This window comes from Lynx canadensis, chromosome A3 (assembly GCF_007474595.2).
Source record: "Lynx canadensis isolate LIC74 chromosome A3, mLynCan4.pri.v2, whole genome shotgun sequence".
Classification (NCBI taxonomy): domain Eukaryota; kingdom Metazoa; phylum Chordata; class Mammalia; order Carnivora; family Felidae; genus Lynx; species Lynx canadensis.
The window spans coordinates 50,687,883-50,708,461 of NC_044305.1; the positions used below are offsets into that span (position 1 = coordinate 50,687,883).

The 20,579-nt window shown below is 52.0% G+C and overlaps 1 protein-coding gene across 1 annotated transcript in view; it reads right to left on the reverse strand.

Moving 5' to 3' along the window:
• The window catches only part of SH3RF3 (SH3 domain containing ring finger 3), a 311,825-nt gene that overhangs the window by 32,465 nt on the left and 258,781 nt on the right, over positions 1–20,579 (reverse strand). The window contains exon 5 of the mRNA XM_032592612.1: positions 14,498–14,851. Within this exon, the coding sequence (XP_032448503.1) occupies positions 14,498–14,851 (354 nt within the window). The remainder of the gene's footprint in view (positions 1–14,497; positions 14,852–20,579) is intronic.

Below are 20,579 nucleotides of genomic sequence, written 5' to 3' on the forward strand. Positions count from 1 at the left end.
AATTTATGTATCAAATGATAATACTGGTAATTAGGGTATTTGGAATTTGGGGTAATTTTTTTAAAATCTGTAAGTTCAAGTTTTTCATTTTAATATCAATAAGTGGCCATGATTTTCTGATACATTTTCTGATACATATAAAAAGAATAACAGGGCTGGCTTAAGTCACACTCTGGTTGATGGTGATTCCATGCTTTCCTGGATTCCACACATGCCATCTTTGTAGCGATGCCAGGAGCCTTCAGATCCGCAGGGTGACCCTTCAAATTGCCCACCAGGTGACTATTGGCAGCAGCACGTAGGCAGAGGGCATCTGCTGGGCAGCAGGAGCCACAAGGACACAAGTAACTGACTTAGAGCCCAAACCCATGACCCTGCTTTCATCAACATGCCTCCTGTCCAAATAAACTCTCCTGAAACAGCTAAACCAGTCTAAACCAGCCCCTCACATGCAAAGCACTGCTGACCCAAAGTGGGGACAGCTCTGAGTCTTGCTGTGCCTGTAAAGCAACCTGCCTGGGGTCTCTACTGCCCAGTGTCCTTAAGGCACTCAAGCCAAAATCCAGCAGAAGGCAATAATGTCTGTGGCCAGGAGAGATGGAGAAGATTGACTTCCACCTGCTGGGCAGTGGGAAAGGCTGGCTGGGACTGTGGGCTGGGCCGGAGCTTGTGGCCTTGGGACTCCAGACCCCATCTTTGCTGGCATCTGCCAGCTCCTCTGGACCACACACAGGACACTTCATATGGCAGAGTGTCAAGAGGCCCAGGGAGACTATGGGGCTGCCCAGGCATGTGAAGCTACCTGAGATGCAGGACTGCACCTAAATAAAGCTGGAGGGGAAAGGCCTTCTGACAGCTTTGCTGGAAACCTGGCCTCCAGGTGAAACTTGGTATGTCTGATGCTACAAAGAAAATACATGGGATTGCACAGCAAACCATTACGTGGAGCTGGAATGGAGGTGTAGAGAGAGGTAACCCTTGTGAAAGTGTTTTTTCCCAAAGGTCAAGATGGAGAATAGCCAACACTGATGCTCTGCAGAGTGTGTTCCCATCTTGCTCCTCTATGCAGTGCAGCGCAGGGCCCAAGGCAAAAGGCCTTTCGGGACATCTGCTGAGTAGTGGCTACACCAGGCAGGGATCTACCCTCAGGAACCTAAAAACCGAAAAGTGTGACTTTCTGATGAAGACGGGGTATTCACCCATCCTGCTCTGAATCAGGCCTTTGTTTTTGTTACTATCAGTAGGAGGTGATGAGAAATGTTGCTGGTGGCAGCAGGTGGACAGGGTGACCCCATTAACAGCCCAGCTGTGCACAACTGAGGACCACATGCCCAGCTGAGGAGAGCATAACCGATGACATCGTGGTGCCTCTTGAGGAGCCCTGAGGGATAGCCAGGGAGCTGCTAACCCCTGGGCAGGTATCACAGCATGAAAGGGGCTCTCCTTTAAGTGATTTTGATTAAAAATTCATGAGTACAATGCATCCCACCAGGTTCCGTATCATTAGCATCCTGCCAAGGCCTGGGAGGCACCGTGCTGATGAAGGCACTGCTACACCCTTACTGCATCACTCCCAGAACACACGGAACAAGCAGAGTTTAGTTTGAGGTAGATCTAACGCAACACTAGGGTGTCTTGTGCCCCTTGCCCTCTAGCTCTGACCATTCTGGATGGGGCTTTCTGGGCCTTAGGACTGGGGCCTGTTTCCTCCTGCCGAGAGCCATGTTGCTGATAACTGCTTTGATTTTTCATGGCTTAATTTTAAATGATTCTGGGCCTTAAGGGATTAGTGAAGTCTTGGCAGAAGTGAGAGAAATCAGGCAGGGATAAAAATAAGGAAGGAGAAGCAGCGACAGCCACTTTCAGATAAAAATAATTGGGAATGAGGCCCTCAAACAGATATTCTCCCTGTCTCCGAGGTCAGCAGGTGGACATCTCTGCCCTGACTTCATAGCCCAGCCTAGCCCTGTGTACCATGGAGCTGCACCACTGGTCTGTCACAAAGAAGGTCTTTGACTCTGATAAAGCACGTTCATATCATACTCTTTTTGGATGACTCTATATCAGACAAAAGCTGGGGTTCATCCCAGGCAGGTGAGCACACATCGATCTGGGGGAGCCAGCCAACAAGAGGATCCTTGGAGCCACTGACCCTACAGAATGTATGACTCCAGAAATCCCTTTGGACCTAATGTTCAAAAATACAGTCCACAAGCTTTTAACAGGAGGCAAGTATATGTGGGGTCAGCTGGCTGGGTCAGAGGTCAGAGGTGATGCCCCCATCAAATAAAACTGACCACAGTATTAGCAAACAGGGGTATAGCATGCCAAGGAGCCTAGTAATGCTGCTCCCTGGTGCCACTCATACCCACTGCCCTCCAAGGACATGCATGGGTCAGGAGGCTGCAGCACAGGCAGGCTATGTAATCCTGCGATCAAGGCAAACTGCCTTTGATCTTCCAGGCCTCCTTTTCCCACCTATAAAAGACAGAGCCACCAAGACAGCATGGGTGAGTGGTTCATACACCCCTGGAGTGGGCTATCACTTCTTGTGGTGGCCTGTATATCTCTTCATAGTATTTTGGCCTCTGCTGGTGGGAAGCCCAGCGTCAGTTTCTGGCTGCAGTGTGGAGGCCATGGACCCCTGATTCCAAATTGTCAGGTTGTTACCAGACACCAGAGGCCCAGAGGTGCATTTTAATGGGGCCCCTGAGTGGTACTGGAAAACAGGCCATTTTATTTTCCTGCTGGGATTAGTAAGAGGGAAAAAGGGGGTCTGTGGTTGGCAGGCTGTATGGGGGCTCCAAGGCGCTTTCCTGGATACACTGGCACAGACTAATACCCTGAGAAAAACATCTCCTTGTTTTAATTTTTAATATGAGTCCAGAAAACACTGTCATCACCCCAAGGAGCAGTGAAATGAGCATGTTTTATTCATCACACACTACCACTCTGTAACACAGAGTGTAAATCATACTCTTAGGAACGTGCTTTCTAAAGAAAACTTTAGAATGAAACATTTTGGCCTGATTCTTCTGCTTGCCTCAAAAAAGAACCATAAACAGCTTGCAGGGCCAGAGGGTCCAGGGATGCCTCCCCACACCCTGGCCCAGGGGATTTGGGCTGGGGGGCCCAGCAGGGCTGGGAAGGGCAGGGGCCTGGGCTGGATGTGCTCGTGCTGATAGCTCGAGGTCAAGGGCCAAGAAGCTTGAACAAGATGGTCTGTCCCAGGAGAGAGAACGGGCCATGCTTTGTGCCCACATAACCTTCACTGCTCTCTTGTCGGCACTCAGGAAAGCTGGCTGACTGCCCAGAATGGAGTCCTCAAGGAGGCCTCCATTCAACTTGAATACTGCCCCCTACCCATTCTCCTCCCTGCAGGAACTTGGATTTGCTCACCAGCATCTGACCCTAGCATCTGAGCTACTGACTCCAGGTCTTCATGAACAGGCCCCTCACTTAGTCTCCATGGTCTTCTCAGGGGTTGACAGACTCACCTGCCGCTCAAATCTGGCTATCCCCTTATTTTGTAAATAAAGTGTTAATGGCATCCAACCACACCACCCATTTGCTGCTTTCACCCACAAGGGCCTAAGTGAGGAGCTGTGACAGAGATCACATTGCCCACAAAGTCTAAAATATTTATTATCTATCTAGCCCTTTACTGAAAAGAGTTTGCCAACCTCTGCTGTAGGTGTCTATAGTGAAAGGATGAACTTCCAGCATCTGCTCTCATCTTACTGGATCAAAAAGCCACAGCTGTGCCAAAACCTCTTAACAAGGCATCCCCAGAACATTCTTAACCAGAATGGCCAAAAAAGAGGGGTAGGATATTGGAGAACAGTATCCGCAAAGTGGCTCTAGGTTAGGAGATAAAAATCAGCTTGCTTGATGGTCTCAACTGCAGGAAGGTGCCAGGAGCTCCTGTGGACCACCCCGCCCCCCACTTCTTTGTGTGAGCCTGTAAGACCCAAGGCATCTTCATCCGGCTTTGCACAAAACGTATATTAGTCATATCCCAACAACCTATCTGTTCTGCCTTCAAACAGAAGGTGCCTCCAATATAGTGAGAAGCTGCAAGAGGGACAAGCTTTGAGACACTCTTCTCCTCAACTCTAATTCCGTGTGTCTGTCCATCCACCCATGCTTCTGAAAGCCCCCTTCACAGAGGCTCCACACCAGGCACTAAGGATGCAAAAGGGGCAAACAGACCTGTCTTAGCGAATCTCACAGGCTGTGGTAACATTTTGAGAGCTGGTGGCTCTCCTGGCCCAGTTGTACAAGCTTAAGGGACAAGCGGGAGGGCTGATCAGGGAAGGCTGCAAGAGTTTCCCACTCCTCACTGCATCCAGATGATGCCTGGGGAGTGGGGGCAGGGAAAGGGCAGCAGGGTATGCTCTGGCAAGTGGCTGTGGCTGGCTAGGGCAGGGAGTAGGTAGCTAGGAGATCAGGGGCAGGTGGCAAAGTTCTGAACCTCTTCATGGCCCTCCTACCAAGAAACAATGTACCTTTGTGCCTGAGCCTTGATGGAAAGTGGAAGACCCAGGAGGATGCCAACCTCAGTGATCCTTGGTGCCCATTCTTGCCTCCTTTCCTCGTTTCCTTCCAGAAGCAAAGCCACCCTTCTTCTTCTGATCTGCCATGGCCCTTCCTTTGTGCTCATCTATGGAGCTTCCTACTTTCTACCTTCCATGGCATGGATCTATGTTCTTGTCTCCTGATGGCTGTGTGGGTCCTAGAGGCTGGGGTCTATGAGGAAACCCTTTTTATATCTGCCACAGGCTGCTGTTTTTGTTGCTCTTGTTTGCTTATTTTTAAGAGAGAGAGAGAGAGAGAGAGAGAATCTTAAGCAGGCTACCTTCTCAGTGTAGAGCCCAACACAGGGCTCCATCCCACAGCCCTGGCTGAGATCGTGACCTCAGCCAAAATCAAGAGGTGGTCACTCAACCAAATGAGCCACCCAGGTGCCCCCACAGGCTGCTGCTTTAACAAAAGCTCACCAAACTTGAGAGGCTGGATGGAGGGAACCAGTAGCTCACCTGCATTTCTGGGCCAGCACATGCCCACCCAGAGCCCCTGGGTGCTTACCAGGTGCCAAGGTGACACCAGGGACCTTCCCTGATGTGTCCCTCCCTCATCCACCAGCAGATGGTCTGAGGCACAGAAAGAAACTGTGGATATGGAAGCTTCTGTCTTGTCATAGCAGCAAAAGAAACATGGTTGGCACTTGATACCACAGATGAAGAGCCTGGAAGCTGATGAAAACAGCCAGGCCACAGTTCTCTGTCCCTACCTTGAAGGCACAGCTGGTAAGTCAGGGACACACAGCAATTCCCAGATTTGCAAAAGAAAGCACTCCTTGCACAAGGTCCTCAGGATGGGATTTTTTATTTCATCCCATGTTCACTTGGTACTGTTTTTTTTCTTGGCTCCTTCTAAAAGCATGGAGTTAAATCTGTAACTTTCTGAAAATGCTAACAATAAGCATAAGCGCTCTGCCCTGCAGGTGAGTGACAGAGCCTGGGGGCTGCAAGGCCATTAGCACAGAGCCACCATCACTTCCATCAGTGCTGCCCCCTGAGCTTCTTCCCCGTCAGAGCTGTGTCCCGTGGTAGAGATAAGATCCAGCCTGTAAGAGCAGCTTTGCGGAGAGCCCCTGGTGCGTGCCCCTCTGATGGCAGGTGGTGGCGGGGGGGGGGGGGGGGCAGATCTTAAAGATGCCCTGGAAGCTTCCAAGTGGAGTTCTCCTAATTACTTCTCAGATGCAGGAAGACACTCGAGGGGTGTTCCCTTTTGATGTTTTCCCTGAATGTCAAATACATCCCCTTCCATTGATTTCGAAGGGCATTTTCCTAATCTCAAGGGTTTCTGTTTGCTTATGGGAAGTTGATTTGTAAGCCATCCGGCTCTGACACCACACATGGGGTCTGATGAAGGAATCTATTCTTGGCTCAATGGGGTTAGCCTGAGTGTGACGCTGGCCCCTTCACAGAGAGAGCCCAGAACTGGAGAGCCCTTCCCAAATGTGGAGTGCTCCATCCCACAGAACCAGTGTGCACCACACGGACAGTCCAACAACCACCAGCATCAAAACGTGGCCTGCGGGCTTTATAAGTGTCAGCTCCTCCCGTTGTCCAGTTCTGCCTCTTCAAGCCTCCCAGCCCCTGTGGTAAGCAGTTAAACACTCACAAACAGATACACTGCTGGGCGCAGTGGTGTCATGGGGCTGTTCACCTCTCCTCCCCACAGGTACCCACTGGACTCCGCCTCCCCACCCTCTGCAAGTAGAGCAGGGCCGCTGCGAATTTCCCTCCCCTGCCACAGTGATGAGACACTCTAGACCAGAGGTCAGCAAATGTGTTCTGTACTGGGCCAGAAAAAGTCATATAATCTCTGTTACAGCAACACAGCTCCTCTGTGTGGCTTGAAACCAGCTACAGATGATGTGTGAATGAGCAGGGGGCGCCATGTTCTACAGAAAACTTTATTTACCAGTTTTGGCCTGTGGGTGTCTGCTGGTGTCCCGGGAAGAGAAGAGAGCACCGTGGGTCAGCTAGACATGCAGAGTGGGTGGGAAGTAAGCCTCCGAGGGTTTGGGGCTGCTTGTTACCGTAGCATGACCTGGTTCACACTGGCTGATACTGGGGCACTCCAGAGCTATGTGAGCCTTGGAGGTCCCTCAGGCAGTCTGGTGGTGCCTTTACTCACTTACTTGGATTTCTGTTTGGTTTATGAGGGAATAGTTCTAAAATGTGACTAATCACCTCCTAATGTGATCCAATGATCTCTATGAGCAAATAATTGGATTTTAAAAATTGGAGTTGGCCTGAATAGCTTCCTTTCTGTCCTCTCCTCTGATAACCCTCCCTCTCCCAGCAGAAAGGAGACACATGAGTGCTGCTTCATTATTCACGAGGAACTGAGCTGACCCTCTGACCTCTCCAAATGGCAGGGAGAAATAATTCATAAAGGGTGCAAATGTGAGCAGGGCAGGCCATCTGAGGCTCAGCCGACCATGTACCCCTGGGAGTCCCTCAGCTGGTCACCTTGCAGCTGTACCTCTCTGCAGCTGACATGGATCGTGAGCCTTCAGGGAGCTGGTAGCAGTGGTGGGGAGGGGGGCACATGGCATTTCTGGCATTACATTAAGTGTGAAAGACCGCTCAGTATACAGTGCAGCTGGCACAGGCCCTATGCCCACCCAAGGAAAAACCATATGGGTATTAACTCTGCTACAGGCCAGGTACCACGATACAGAAGTGAATGACAACCAGTCCCCACCCTAAAAGACTTGAAGCTAAGGGGAGCAGCCATATACACAAATGAAGGCCACACCTTCCATGATAAATGTATGCAAAAGTCCTGCAGGCACAGAGGAAATGATTGGGGGAAGGTGTCCTGGAGCCACGGGAAGCTATGGAGGGGAAGTGACTGTTTCAGATGGCTGCAAAGGGTGAGCAGGAATTTCCCATCCAGGGCTGTGTCTGGGTGTTGTGTTGGGGGCAGGATGAGAGGGGAAGAGGGTGAGCAGGAAGCAGACAGGACGGGCATAGGTATCAGTCTTGGTGGGGGGTGAGCCTGAGCTTGCCAGTGTGGGGTGCACAGGCTGCAGGTCTGGGCAGCCAGCATGGGAGTGGACAGTAACTGAGCAGGGGAGGCTGGAAAGACAATCTGGGGCTAAGTCTGAATGGCTCTGCAGGCCAAGCTAAGAACTTGGGAGTTTATCCTAAGGCAATGCAGAGTCTCCAGAAGCATTTGTGGAAAGATCAGCCCAATTACATATGGATTCCAGAGGGAATCCCAGAAGCAGGGAGTTAGGAATCAGTTGATGCCAAGTTGGTGAGGGCTCAGAGAAGCCTGAACCAAGGCAGAGTGGGTGCCATGGAGAGAAGGACCCCAGTGGTGGGGCTGGGACTGCTGGGCTTGCCCGACATCCTCGTGCTTCTCCACATGTCCTAGCCTCTTGAAGTTAATCTGGGGCTGAGTGTCCAGTTCTAGTGAATGAACTGAGATGGGAGGTGATGAGTATTATCTCCAGGCTGAGGCAGTTAAGTGCACAAGGGCTTCCTCTCTAGGCCCCTCTTCCTGCTGGAGGCCATGTGCTGTAGAAGACACAGCTACAAGAGGAAGCAGGCTGGACACCATGAGCATGCCATTCAGGAGGGCCACCTGACCCACTGCACAAATGCATGATAAATGCTCCCTGGGTTAAACCACACCAGCATCAGGAATTTTTTGTAACAGTGGATGATCTACTTCATCCTGACTAATGGCATGAGAGAAATACTTCAGAATTGGAGCTGACACCTCCTTGGATGGCAGAGGTGACAGGGAGAGCAGAGTTTGGAGGACACAGGGTCTTAGCTTCAGGAATTTGGAGAACAAAGAGAAGGAAATAGGTGTGAGGACAGAAGAGAATATTCTCTCCTGACATGGATTGATATGGAGTACCTCTCCAGGGGAAGCTGGCAGGTAGCAGGAGGAAAGAATCTATAGTTGAATAAGGTCTGGGGAGGCAGAGTTTAAACAGTTTGGGGGTTAGCTGTTGGCTGGATGAGAACCTCCGGGTATGTGTGTGGGACAGGAAGAAAAGGCCAGGGGAGCACTGATGTTCACATGGAAGTTGGAGGAAGAGGGTCCAAGGGTGAGCAAAGTGCTCAGAATTTCCAGAAGGGTCCCAGAATCAAAGCGAAGAGAGGCTCAGGAGGGGAGTATTGCCCACAGTGTCCAAAGCTGCTGGATGCCAGCTGGGGATGTGGCGCAGGGACATAGGACCTGCTGGTGGCCTTGCAGGCCACAGGCTGGGTGTGGGCAGCAGGGGTGGAGGTAGAGGTCAGACTGCAGAGCTGAGTGCATCCACTGTGAGATGGAAGAAGTGTGTTCCCAGAGGAGGGAAGAATGAGAGGCATTTAGAGGAGATAGCCATGCTCCTTCCCTTAATGGTTTCAACGTACTGATTCTATAGGTCAGTTGGGGAATCTGAAGCCTAGCATCCTTGTTATTTAGGCCATTCTTTTGTTTTGGGTCTGAAGGAAGCATTTATATCAGGTGGCCATCCATCCCTATGCAAGATCCTATGATAATTTTTTGCTAGATATAAGCCTGCATTTCCTGAACTGGAGCTAACCACAGTGGTCTTAGACAATTGAAGGCAGGAAGAAATAAATGCATTACTTGTAATGATAATAACGACAAATAAGAGTCAACAAGGCCTCCAACAGTCACTGAGAGAAGACCAGCAGGAAGGAGAAGGGCCGACCCTCTTCCACCTTACCCACTGCGGCCATAGCCTGGCTCTGCACCTCCAGGAGGGGGAGGGCTGGGTACAGGCAGTCACCTGGACACTATCCTTCCAGTCCCTGCCTGCTGTGCCTCGTCCCTGTGCCCCAGCTCTCCAGAACTAACCTCTGGAGCCGAGTCTAGAGCCTCAGGATTCCCACATGGTTCACAGAAACCTCATGAGAAGGCTGTTGTCTGACAGCACACTTCACGGTGAGAAAGGTGCTCAAATTCCAGAACCTCCCACATTCCCACCCTCCTATCAAGTTCCAGACTGGGGGAGGATGTGGAATTGGTGCCTTTCAACTTGGGCCAGAGTCAAAACATTCTTCCTGTTCTGCTTGAGGACTCCCTCCTCTAACCTGACCTGACCCTACATAACCACTAGGATTCTCTTTTTCTTCTCATCATGGCCTTTTCTGCCTTTACAGGGTCAGCATCAAAACAACCTCAGCCACAAGTCTCTTTTTGTAAAGGGCCAGAGAGTCCACACTTCAGGCTCTGGGCTATTTGTTCCTCTCCTTTTCCTGTCCATCCTCTTCATTTCCTTTTTGAAAACAACCCTTAAAAACATGCAGATTATTCTTAGCACCAGAGCCATACAGAAGCAGCCCTACCAGGCACAGTTTGCCAGCCTCGGGCCCAGTACAGCATCCTGGCTGCACAGCTGACTCACCTGCAGAGCTCTGAAGATCTCCAGGGGCAACATGACATCTTTTTTGGCCTTCCCTCCACCAGCATAGGAGTATGCATCCCCTGCCTGTTGCTGTGACAGCACACTGGGCCCTTGTCTTGGCTTTGAGAAGGGAAGAAAGTTCCTCAAACTCCAGGGAAACACTGCCTCTCTGGGTGGGGCATCTGAATGAGGCCCTTGAGCAGACCTGAGCCCACCTGGCCTGGGGGCCTAGTGTGGCTCCCAGGCCCCAGTGACTGTTACATAGCATCCCTGCACAGTGACTGTTACACAGTATCCCTGTACATAGACCTGGCTGATACAACGTGCCAACCCTCCCTCTCTGACTCAGGGGTGGGTCCCGGATTGGAAGGTTTTAAAAGCCTCCTCAGGTGGCATGGCACACACCAAATAGGAATCCAGGCAACCAGGATCCATAGCTCTGTCCCACAGCAAAGCCTCACAGCCTCCTTTATGTCTCCTCCACTGTCCCCCTCAGGAGCAGGGACCTGGCCTTCCCTGCTGATGGGCCTCTGGTACTGCACACAGGTCCTGCACAGAGATGACCATACCACATTTTCTGTAGAAAGCCTCTAGACACCACCCTCTGCAGCTCAGTGAAGGTAAATATTGTGGGGTGACCAGCTATCCTTCTGTGCCTGGATGGTCCTGGTTTTAGCACTTAAGTCCTGTGTCCTGGGAACCCTGCAGCACCATGTGCAATGGGACGCTGGTCACCCTGTATAGACTTAGGGCCCAGGTCTAGGCATGGCCTGTGAAACATCCTGGAGTGTGAGAAAAGGGCTGTTGCTGGTGTCTGAGGTGCTGGTTCTTCTCGCTGCATGCAGTGGGCCAGGAAGCTCTCAAGTCCCCAGACCCAGGCCACACCCCAGACCGGCCACCTCAATGCTGTGGGGCCAGGGATGTGCTGGGGGCACGTTCAGACCTCTGGGTGACTGGAACATATTTCACCAGATTCTGGGAGGGATGCTTGGTTTCTCTGGTGGGTTCACGACACAAGGGACCACACCCCGCCTGGTCTGGTTGTCACTGGGGACAGACCACTGAGTGGCTGACAGTCGGGGGGACATAGGCTCATGGGGATGCTAATCAAGCTCAGACTTCCTAGAAAGGAGGTGTGGCTGCAGGCAGTCTTGGCATCACCCACCCTTTCATCTACCTGTGGCCTCCCAGCACCTCCAGGGTCCAGCAAAGTACACAGCACAGGGAGAATTTCAGAGCAGAGCAATGGCCAGAATACATGAGGCTGGGAGCCCTGGGAGCCCTATCTGATGTCTTGGGGCTGGTGATCCATTCCACGATTCTCTGAGCAGCAGGGAGAGCCACCACAGCCAATAACATGCCCACTGAGAAAAGGCAATCTGGTGCTCTCATTTTACCCTCTCAACGCCTGCACCATTGCTCCATTTAATACACGAGAAAACTGAGGCTCTGGAAGAAGAGATGGGACAGCTTTTCTAGGGTCAAGAGGACAGTGTTGAACCTGGCTCTCTCTAGTGGCAGCTCTCTAGGCTCAGAGAGGTTCAGCAACTCTCCTAGGTGCACAGCTAGTGAGCAGGGCCCCTGGTCCTCCCCCTGAAATGCCGCCCTAGACTGCATGACACCAGGTCCCAGGCTGAAAGAGAAAGGGGAGGAGAGAGGTGGACAGCCTTTATAGAGCACCAGCCGCTCTCAGCAGGGACTGACTGGCATTTTCCCTCTTCATCTCCTTGGGCCTGAGGTCAGCCCCATACATTTACAGAAGGGAAAGCTGAGGGGTTACGTGATGTCCATGTCCTAGACTCACATCCATGCCAGTCCCGATGGGAGCTGGGGTGCAGGGAGGGCTGTCAGAGGAGCACAGCACTGAGATATTACTTATGCCCTCTGGGCCTCAGTTTCCTCACATGTGACTGAAAATAATTCAATCTCACTGGCTCTCCTGATGGTGGGATGTGCCATGAAGCCCAGACAAGGGAGGTGAGATCAGTACAGAGGAGGAGGTAAGGATGGAACAGGGTTGCCAGGGGGTGTGGAAGCGAGCCCCAGACCACACACACCCCGGATATCACTCCACGGACAGCCATGCACCTTGTACTCTGCTGGGACCCCATAGCTTCAGGCTTAATGGTGCTCACCACATTTCGTCTCAAAAGCAGGGAAACAGCTACCATATTTTAGAGGCATTTCTATAGAAACCACAGCCCCCACACTTCCTTTCCACTTTAAAAAGGAACACAAAAGGGAGAGAAAAGAGTCAGTGATGTTGGCAAGCCCCAACTCAGCTACTGAGGTGCTCCCTTGTCCATGTATCTCACCTCTTCAGAGCATATCACCCACACTGGTGTGTGTGTGTGTGTGTGTGTGTGTGTGTGTGTGTGTGTGTTTGCATTTGGTTCATTTTCCTCCACAGATTTAGAATCAAGTCAATTATACAAAGAGCAGAGCAGTCATCTCACATTGGGTGGCCCCTTCTGATCTGAGTTACTTCTACACAAGGTAGCATGTCACCTTGGGAGCCTGTCTTGCAGACGCACTCAGCTGGAACTGCTGACCCAAGGCCACACATGCCAGCCTGCCTGGAAGCAGGGACATAGGTCCAGCCGCCCCTTGTCCATCCAGTTGGCTGCTCTTCCAGGACACACAGGCTTGATGCTACAAACTTTCTATACAACACTGTGCCGTGTTCAACCAGGGTTTAATAATTGCTGTTTGACAACAGTTACTCTTGTTCTCCAGAAGAAAATTCTCTGGGACCCATGACCTAAAGTCATAAAACCTCTGCTCTTGCAGCCCAAGAAGCCCTGGGTGTGCAGGTGAGGGGTGCATACATGTGGGCAGAACTGGCCTTGGTTCTTGATGACCAGCCTTTGTTCTACTCACAGGGGCTAAGAGTTCATCTTGTCAGTAAAGACAGTCTATGCCACAACCTGGATGGCATATTGAGTCTGGAGGGGCCTGAGGGGTCTGGGACCTGACTGGACGCCTGCTGGGGCCAGCACTGCTCTAGGTCCCTGGGCACCAAGGAGTCCAGGTGCTCCTGCTCTGCCATCCTGGAGCCCATCCCCTTATGCCAGCCTGGCACGTGGAGGCCTCTGTTTGTGGATGGAGACAAACCCGCAATGATGCTGGATTTCTCCAGGTGCATGATCACAAAGCTCAAGTCTGCTCCCCAAGCACAGAACTCTGGGACTGGGTCTGCCTCCTAGAGTGTGCCTGGCATGGTGGGGAGGAGGTGCCATGTGGCGCTGTGGCCATCTGCAGGATCTGCACCTAGCACACTACAGCAGCCTGAGTGGTCCTCAGGTGGACCAGGGATGGCTGTCCTGGTGTGACCCATGAGGCCAGCAAAGCCATACCAAGCCTGGAAGGCAGCAGGGTAGGTGGCAGAGTGGGGGTTGGTCTCTGGGTGCAGCTGACCGAGGACAGCAGGCTGGTGCCTGCAAGTCACAGTATGTGGTGGCTCACCCTTAACCCATAGCTGCTCAGTGCTACCCCTTATGTGGGATGGGAGTTAAGTTAATTTGGGATGGGAGATAGGTGGAAACTGCTTTGCTTGACCTCTCACCCTTTCCAATGATCTTTATGAAAGTCTAGAGCCTGCCCATGACTTTTACTTCAAGTGTAACTGTTGGAAAATGAGACCCAGGGTCCCTGCCCTGGGACCTGTCTATAGTAGACTGCAGAGCCCGGGAACTTTCCCTCTGCTCCTGTTAACTGACAAGCTGTGAACAGGAGGGCTGAGAGCAGGTAAGGATAAAGGAAAGGTAGAGAGAACACCAAACCCTGCACTCAGGCATGCAGAGCCCATGTTGTGGGGCAGGAGGAAAGTGCCAGAGAGCTCTGCTGACATCCATTCAGAACCTCCAGGGAACACTGGGGAAGCCTGAGCCTTGGACTTATTGCCCATGAATTACAGGACATAGAGACCAGGATGTATGTAGAGACTAGTATGTAGGGTATGAGACAAGCACTGGCCTGATGGATTGAGAGTAAGTCCCTCCCCTTGCCTTTATCTTACTAGTGTAATGAGACCAGGGACAAATCTAGAAATAGAAGGTATCTGTAAAAGTAAGAAGAATGTAACCAAATAATATAGTTAATTCTGATTCTGAGGTCTGTTGAAAGGGAACAAGGTTAGCAAGTGTTAGAGATGCCAAAAAGATACTAGCACTGAAACAAACTAAAACCAGACCTACTGCAAGACACAATCACATGGCACTGAATGCACACTGACAAAGGATAACTTTGAGTAATGCGCCAATGTTAATCAAAGGTCATGTCACGGGCCATTGAGAAGCACCTCACACACCTTCTAGATCATCTTCCAGACACTGAGTACCATTCATATGTTTACCAAAGCTTAGGAGGTCCCCGAGGCCAGGCGGGGAGAAGGAAGCCATGATGACCCCAAAGGGCACTGCTGCCACTGTCTTCCTCATGCTGGTTTGGGGATGGGATACGGAGCATACAGCTGACGATGAAGTCATCAGACCTCAGAGCTAGACACCTGGCACCTCCCTGTCCATGCACCGAGGACGTTACCTGGGCAGGAGCACTGCAGGACAGATGAGCCAGGTCACCAATCCTGGCTGCAGCCCGGGGATCGCTGGAGCTGATCAAGACCGGAGCACTAATTTCCATGGAGTGCCTGTGGCTGGTGGCCTGGGAGGACTTGTGTGTCACACTGAGCGCAGTGAAGGAGTGGCGCTTCTTGGCATTCTTCTTGCTGTCCACACGCCGCTGAAAGGCACTGACTGCCCCAGTGCTGCTTAACGTGGGTCCTGGGGCCACACTGGCTGCCGCGCCAGGGTCAGAGGGCAAGGAGGCATGGCAGCCAGATGCAGCAGCTGGGCACGGCTTGTCCATCTCAATGAGCTGCTTGGCTGAGTCATTGAGCTAGGTGAGAAAGACAGAGGAAGGCTTCATTAAATAGAAGTCACACACTCGGTCCTGCTCTCCATGCTCTCAGCCTGTGTCCCTAGTTCAACCCGACAACATATTCATAATCACATAGATCTTTCCAACAGGGCATCCCTGTGAATGGTGCCAGAAACAAACAGAGGCCGCAGGTTACATCTACAGATTTTATTGAGAAGGTTTCTGGAGCAGTTGTTTTTGTCTGCCCCTATGTAGCCCCAACCCTCTCCCAGGCTGCCCATTTCTGGGGTGTGAGGTGCAGATTTGCAGAGGGCATGGGACAGAAGGAGAAGAAGAAGGAACACAGCCATGCACCCCACACTCCCTATGGCAACAGGTTCCAGCCTGCCTTGCACAGTTCTGGCCAGGCTGGCAGGAAAATGCAAGGTGTATGACCAGAATGCACTTCTTAACTGCTGGTGACTGCGCATGGATGCTCTTTGCAGTACCTCCACCGCAGTACCTCTTTGCAGCCTCCACTCAGGCTGTCAAGACCCAGAGCTGATGTGACTCCCAGTGCATGAGGAGGCAATACTGTATTGTTTTCCGCAATTCCGTAAGGTACTGCTCCTTCCCTTATCTCCTGACCTGTTCCATAAAATAGAAGGGGCTTTTACAGGGAAGAGTTTGCCTTTGACAAAGTTGGATCCTGGGTGGTGCTCATCACGAAAGGTGGGACGGGCTGGAGTCCATGAGCAGCCGGTGGTAACTGGGAGTCAGCACTCCATGACGGCTGACACAGGGCTGTGCTGTGGCACCTGAGCCCAGAGGGGCCCTGTGCTCATGGTGGCCTGGGGATCTCAGGTCAGTTACCCTCTATGAGCCAACTTGACCCCTGACTCCACACTTGGAGCAAGTTTTTCATTCCAGGTGTACAATGGAGCTCTTCCTTCTTGGTCTGCACTTGGCTCAAACTAAAGTTGTACTAATGGGGGAGCATGCACTGATGGAAAGAATGAAGGATGAGGAGCGGGTTACCGTGTATACAGAGTGGCCAGGAAGAAGGTATGACATGAGAGAATCAGCTTGGGAGCATCTCCACAAGGTGGGTTAAATAAGTATCATTATGCTAGGTAATGCCTGTAAAATCCCATTCATTTTTCCTCATCTTTTCATATGTGGCATAAGAAATTGAGCCAATGCCAACTAGCCCTCTGGGGAACCTACGGTCGGGAAGTGCAGAGTAAGTCATAAAGGAACACAAGCCTTTGCTTTTTGCTTGCTCCTTAGCAAACAGAAACAGCTACAGGTGTCATGGGCTTGGGCAGGCCTGACATACGGCTTCTGCTAGCACGATGCAGCTCTGCTGGTGCTGGGGAGCAGCAGCCACAGAGACACCTACACCAGTGGGCATGGGTGCCCTAGTCCAGCTTCTTGACCATGAGGCAGCAGCACACGGCTGGATCCTGGCTGCGGCTGAGAGCAGAGAGGACAGAGCTCCTGCTGGCTTTCCAAGGCCAGCTGGGGCTTCATCCCTGCCTGCTCAGTCCTTTCTCTCCACATATCATATTCCAAATTTCCAGCCTATAGACATTAGCTCTGTGTAATTCCTAGGGGCAAAGGCCCTGAGGACGGTCACTGCCAAGCTCCAGTCTGCTTTCTGAATGTGTTCCAAGCACACCTCTCTGGCCTGACATAGAACGGGTGGAAATAGCCAGGAGCCTGCTGTGTTCTTGCAGGTGGACAGTGATGTCCCCAGCTCATCCATTTCTTCTTAATGGTCTTAAAGGTGAAAGGGTCCCACCACTCTGAAGAAGTTTTCATAAAATTTACTTCAAGATCTGGGCCTTGGCCAGGGTTTTTTTCTGTGTGACCACTGAGGCAAGCACAGGCGTGCCTGTCCCTGAGAGATGGGCAAGGAGAGGTCTCCAGTGGCTCATGAGGTGTGGGCAGGGGTTGAGGGAAGGATGCTTTCATGGGCAAGCTATCCCCGGGCAGGCCAGTGCTGACCGGTGGCATAGTGCCCTGGATGTGCTCCTGCACGTTGCCCTTGTCACTGCAATAAAACTAGAAAAGAGAATTAGAAAAGGAGAAAGGAGGATCAGAAAGAAAAATGTGCAGTGTCAGACCATCCAGAAGGCTGAGTGGGACCCACCACCCCCTGGGATTTGAGATGCCGGCAGCAGGGTGTCCCCACAGTTCTGCCACAATGCAGTGGGGGTGGGCTTCAGATGTCAGCCATGCACAGGAGGTACAGATAACATTCCCAAAACAGACAGAATGTCAGGGGTCAGTGGGACTGAGCTGACCAAAAAGCCTTAGGGTCTTGGAGCCCAGAGTTTCAGGGTGTCCAGGCAGAGCAAGCCACCCCATGCTAGGCCCAGTAGGTCTCACATGAGTGCCATGGGGACAGAGGTCGCCCTAGAGTCGATATCCTAGTTAGGGCCTGGGACAGGACTTGGCTTGGTCAGGACTGTCCACCAAGTCTTTCACTAGGGATCGACTATGACATAGGGTGTCCAAGGGAGGAGCCACAAAGGCAGAGATAAGGAACACTGAAAGAGGAAGGGGTACACCAAAGACGAATCTCCCTTCTCCACATTTTGGTCCAGCTCTGCTGCCCCGAGGGAGGGAGCTCCCAGAGTATAAATGGCACCCCATGTGCCCCCCTGCCTCATGCACTGGCAGGGCACAGCCTCCCCTGCACCAGGGCCACTTCCCAGGCTGAATGGACTTCAGAGGGAGAGAGCCTCCTGCCTGAGAGGTCAGGGGAGGAGGCAGAACACAGGGCCCTCTTGGAACATGAACACAGCTGCAAAACAGGTGGGGGACAGAGAAGGTTGCAGTGAAGCCAAAGTAAAGAACCTGGAGTGCGCAGAGTTCAGTGCTGATGGTAAGGCGCAATCTGAGGTGCCAGTTTAGGGAAGAGGTGAGTCAGCAGAGGCCACTGGGGCAACCCACAGGGAAGAATAGAACTGAGCAGGGTCTTGGTGGCTGCAGAGAGCTCAGATAGGAGTGGGGGTAGGGGAGGGGCTGGGAAGAGCACATCCAGGAAATCCACAAAGGTGGGAGGTCCTCAAAGGCAGGGGGAGGCAAACTGGAACCAGCTGTGGATCTGCACGTCCCTGGTGCAGGAGCCACACACATGTCATAGGCTGAGCCTGGAATGTGGGCTGGATCAAGGGGAGGGAGGGCCATGCCAGAAAGACAGGCCATGCCTGTTCCCACCTGCCATGAAGTCTGACTTCAGGTCTGGGTTAGGAAACCCCCAGCCCTGGGATGGCGGAGGAAATCACTAGGCTCTTCCTCAGCACACACTACTAGGGTTTGCAGCTGGTAGCATCTTGATGAGTTAAAAAAAAAAAAAAAAAAAAAAGCCCCACTGAATTTAAACAGTCAGAGCAGGGGATGCTTCATGTCCACAATGCCGAGTAGATCACACAAGCAGCAGCGGTGGATGTCCGGCTGCCTACAGACAGCCCAGGAACAGGGCCGCAGGCTTGTCAGCATTTCCATTACGAATACCTGCCTTTCAGAGGGAGGTTTTGAAAAACTCACTGTAGGCCCCAAAATGTGTGATCTAAATCCAGGATTATTTCCTTTGAAATGTTTCTTCCAACCAGGCTCAGCTGTTTTTGCTCTATTTTATGACTTTATTCATTTGCTTCCTCAACAGTGTTAGCTCACAGAACAAACCAGTGGCTGCTGCCTTCCATGGCCCTCCATGGGGTTGGCCTCCTGGAGTCCAGCATTCTGCACCCATGCTGAAGGGCCAAGAGGAACACAGAGAAGCAGGAAGTACCAGAGACAATGACTTTCATTTACCAGCATCAGAGCACAGCCTCAACCCTTTCTGCCATGTGTCTCCATGTAGCATGTTATTATGCAGACATAACGGCACCAATAATGCCCAAGGCTGGGCTAAAATAACTCTGTTCTTCCCCAGAGCAGCTGATCTGGAGTGTCTCACTTAGCTGCCCCATGACTCTGCTGAGTATTAGAAACTCCAGGATAGGGGCGCCTGGGTGGCGCAGTCGGTTAAGCGTCCGACTTCAGCCAGGTCACGATCTCGCGGTCCGTGAGTTCGAGCCCCGCGTCAGGCTCTGGGTGGATGGCTCGGAGCCTGGAGCCTGTTTCCGATTCTGTGTCTCCCTCTCTCTCTGCCCCTCCCCCGTTCATGCTCTGTCTCTCTCTGTCCCAAAAATAAATAAAAACGTTGAAAAAAAAATTAAAAAAAAAAAAAAAAGAAACTCCAGGATATCCGGGCACTGACAGAGCAGGTGGGTGCACGTCCTAAACACACAGAGCCATGATGTGAGGTGATGTCACAGCCAGCAGCACCACAGGGGCTGGCCCTGGCAGTACCCTGCTCACCAGCAGCCGTATGGCTCATCCCAATGCTGGCCGGTCCTCAAGACGTCTGCCTAGCAGGCTGCTCACAGCCAACCATGCTGCCCTCCTTCTTGATGGCGAAGAGGGTGTGGGGGTAGCATGCCTCTCTCACTCATGCCCACCGTGGGCACTGAAAGGGAGGGCCGATAAATGTCCATCAAAGATAGGGGTTCTTAGTAAGCTGAAGGAGCGGGGAGGGCTACTTCCAAGTGGTGAGTTCTCCATACGTCACCAGCAGCCTTAGGGTCCCTGACATCTCTGCAGTAGGCAAGGGACGTACCAATGAAAGACCCTCCTGATGAAGAGAGACAGTTCAGATTTATCTTCTTTACTGAATCTTTGCTTTTGTGACAAGTGGCTTCTTTTTGGATCCATATATACATAGGATTAACCAGTACTTGGCCACCCTCAACTGGACAGCCTGGCTTACAAGGCTTAGACAGTGCAGTGGCCAGTAGACTGTGCACTGGCAGAGGCCACACTGATTGCTGCAGCTGGGTGACCTGGTCCAGGAGGCGAAGCTCAGTGTTGGGGGGAGCTGCCATCATCTTCCCAATAAGCTCCAATTAGTCATGTCACGAGGTGCTCAGGTGCTAGTGCCACCAATGCCACCAATGCCACCAATGCCATCCCAGTCCACATGGGGCCATTATCGCAGGACACCCTCACCTGCCAGCATCTGCCCGGGACAGCAGCTCCTGCATCAAACCCCTTAGGTGCAGCCACGATTTCCCATTTCCTCAGACTCCCAAGTGGGGGCAGTGTCTGCTGGCCTGCCTGTACCCTCCACACTGCAAGAAATCGATGGCTCTGCCCTCCCCTGAGCAGGTGCTGCGGCCTGCCTTGTCGACCTGTAGGATCCCGTCTGGTTACTGGGGGTCCTAGGGGAGGGCCAAGGAGGGGGTGAACACTGAAGTCAGCCCCCTCGCTCCCCCGCACAATCAGAATGCTATAACACTCTGTGAGTAGCTGTGAAGGGTGGTGTGTGGGGACAATGAGTGCTTCCTGGGATTGTGCCCAAAGATTGCTCCCTGCTCCCTTCCGAGCCCCCCACTCCAAGATGCTCATCTGGAAATGAAAGAGCTCTGCTTCTCCATTTGCATGTGGCTGGTCACCTCATCTATTTCTCCAACCTACAGAGACAGGAATACACAGGCATAGACTGCACTGTTTTCATCCACACCCCCCCCCAATTGGTGATTAGCCAATGTACCCAATAATTCCCATTTTGACTGGTTTTGGATGGGAATAGAAGATGTTTCCAAATTCCATACAAAATGGAAACAAAGTAGTGGCACCAACACGTGTAAGCCTTGATGGGTCTGCTCACGTATCATGAGGACAGTCACTGGCACCTGGAAAAGAGGGCACCCAT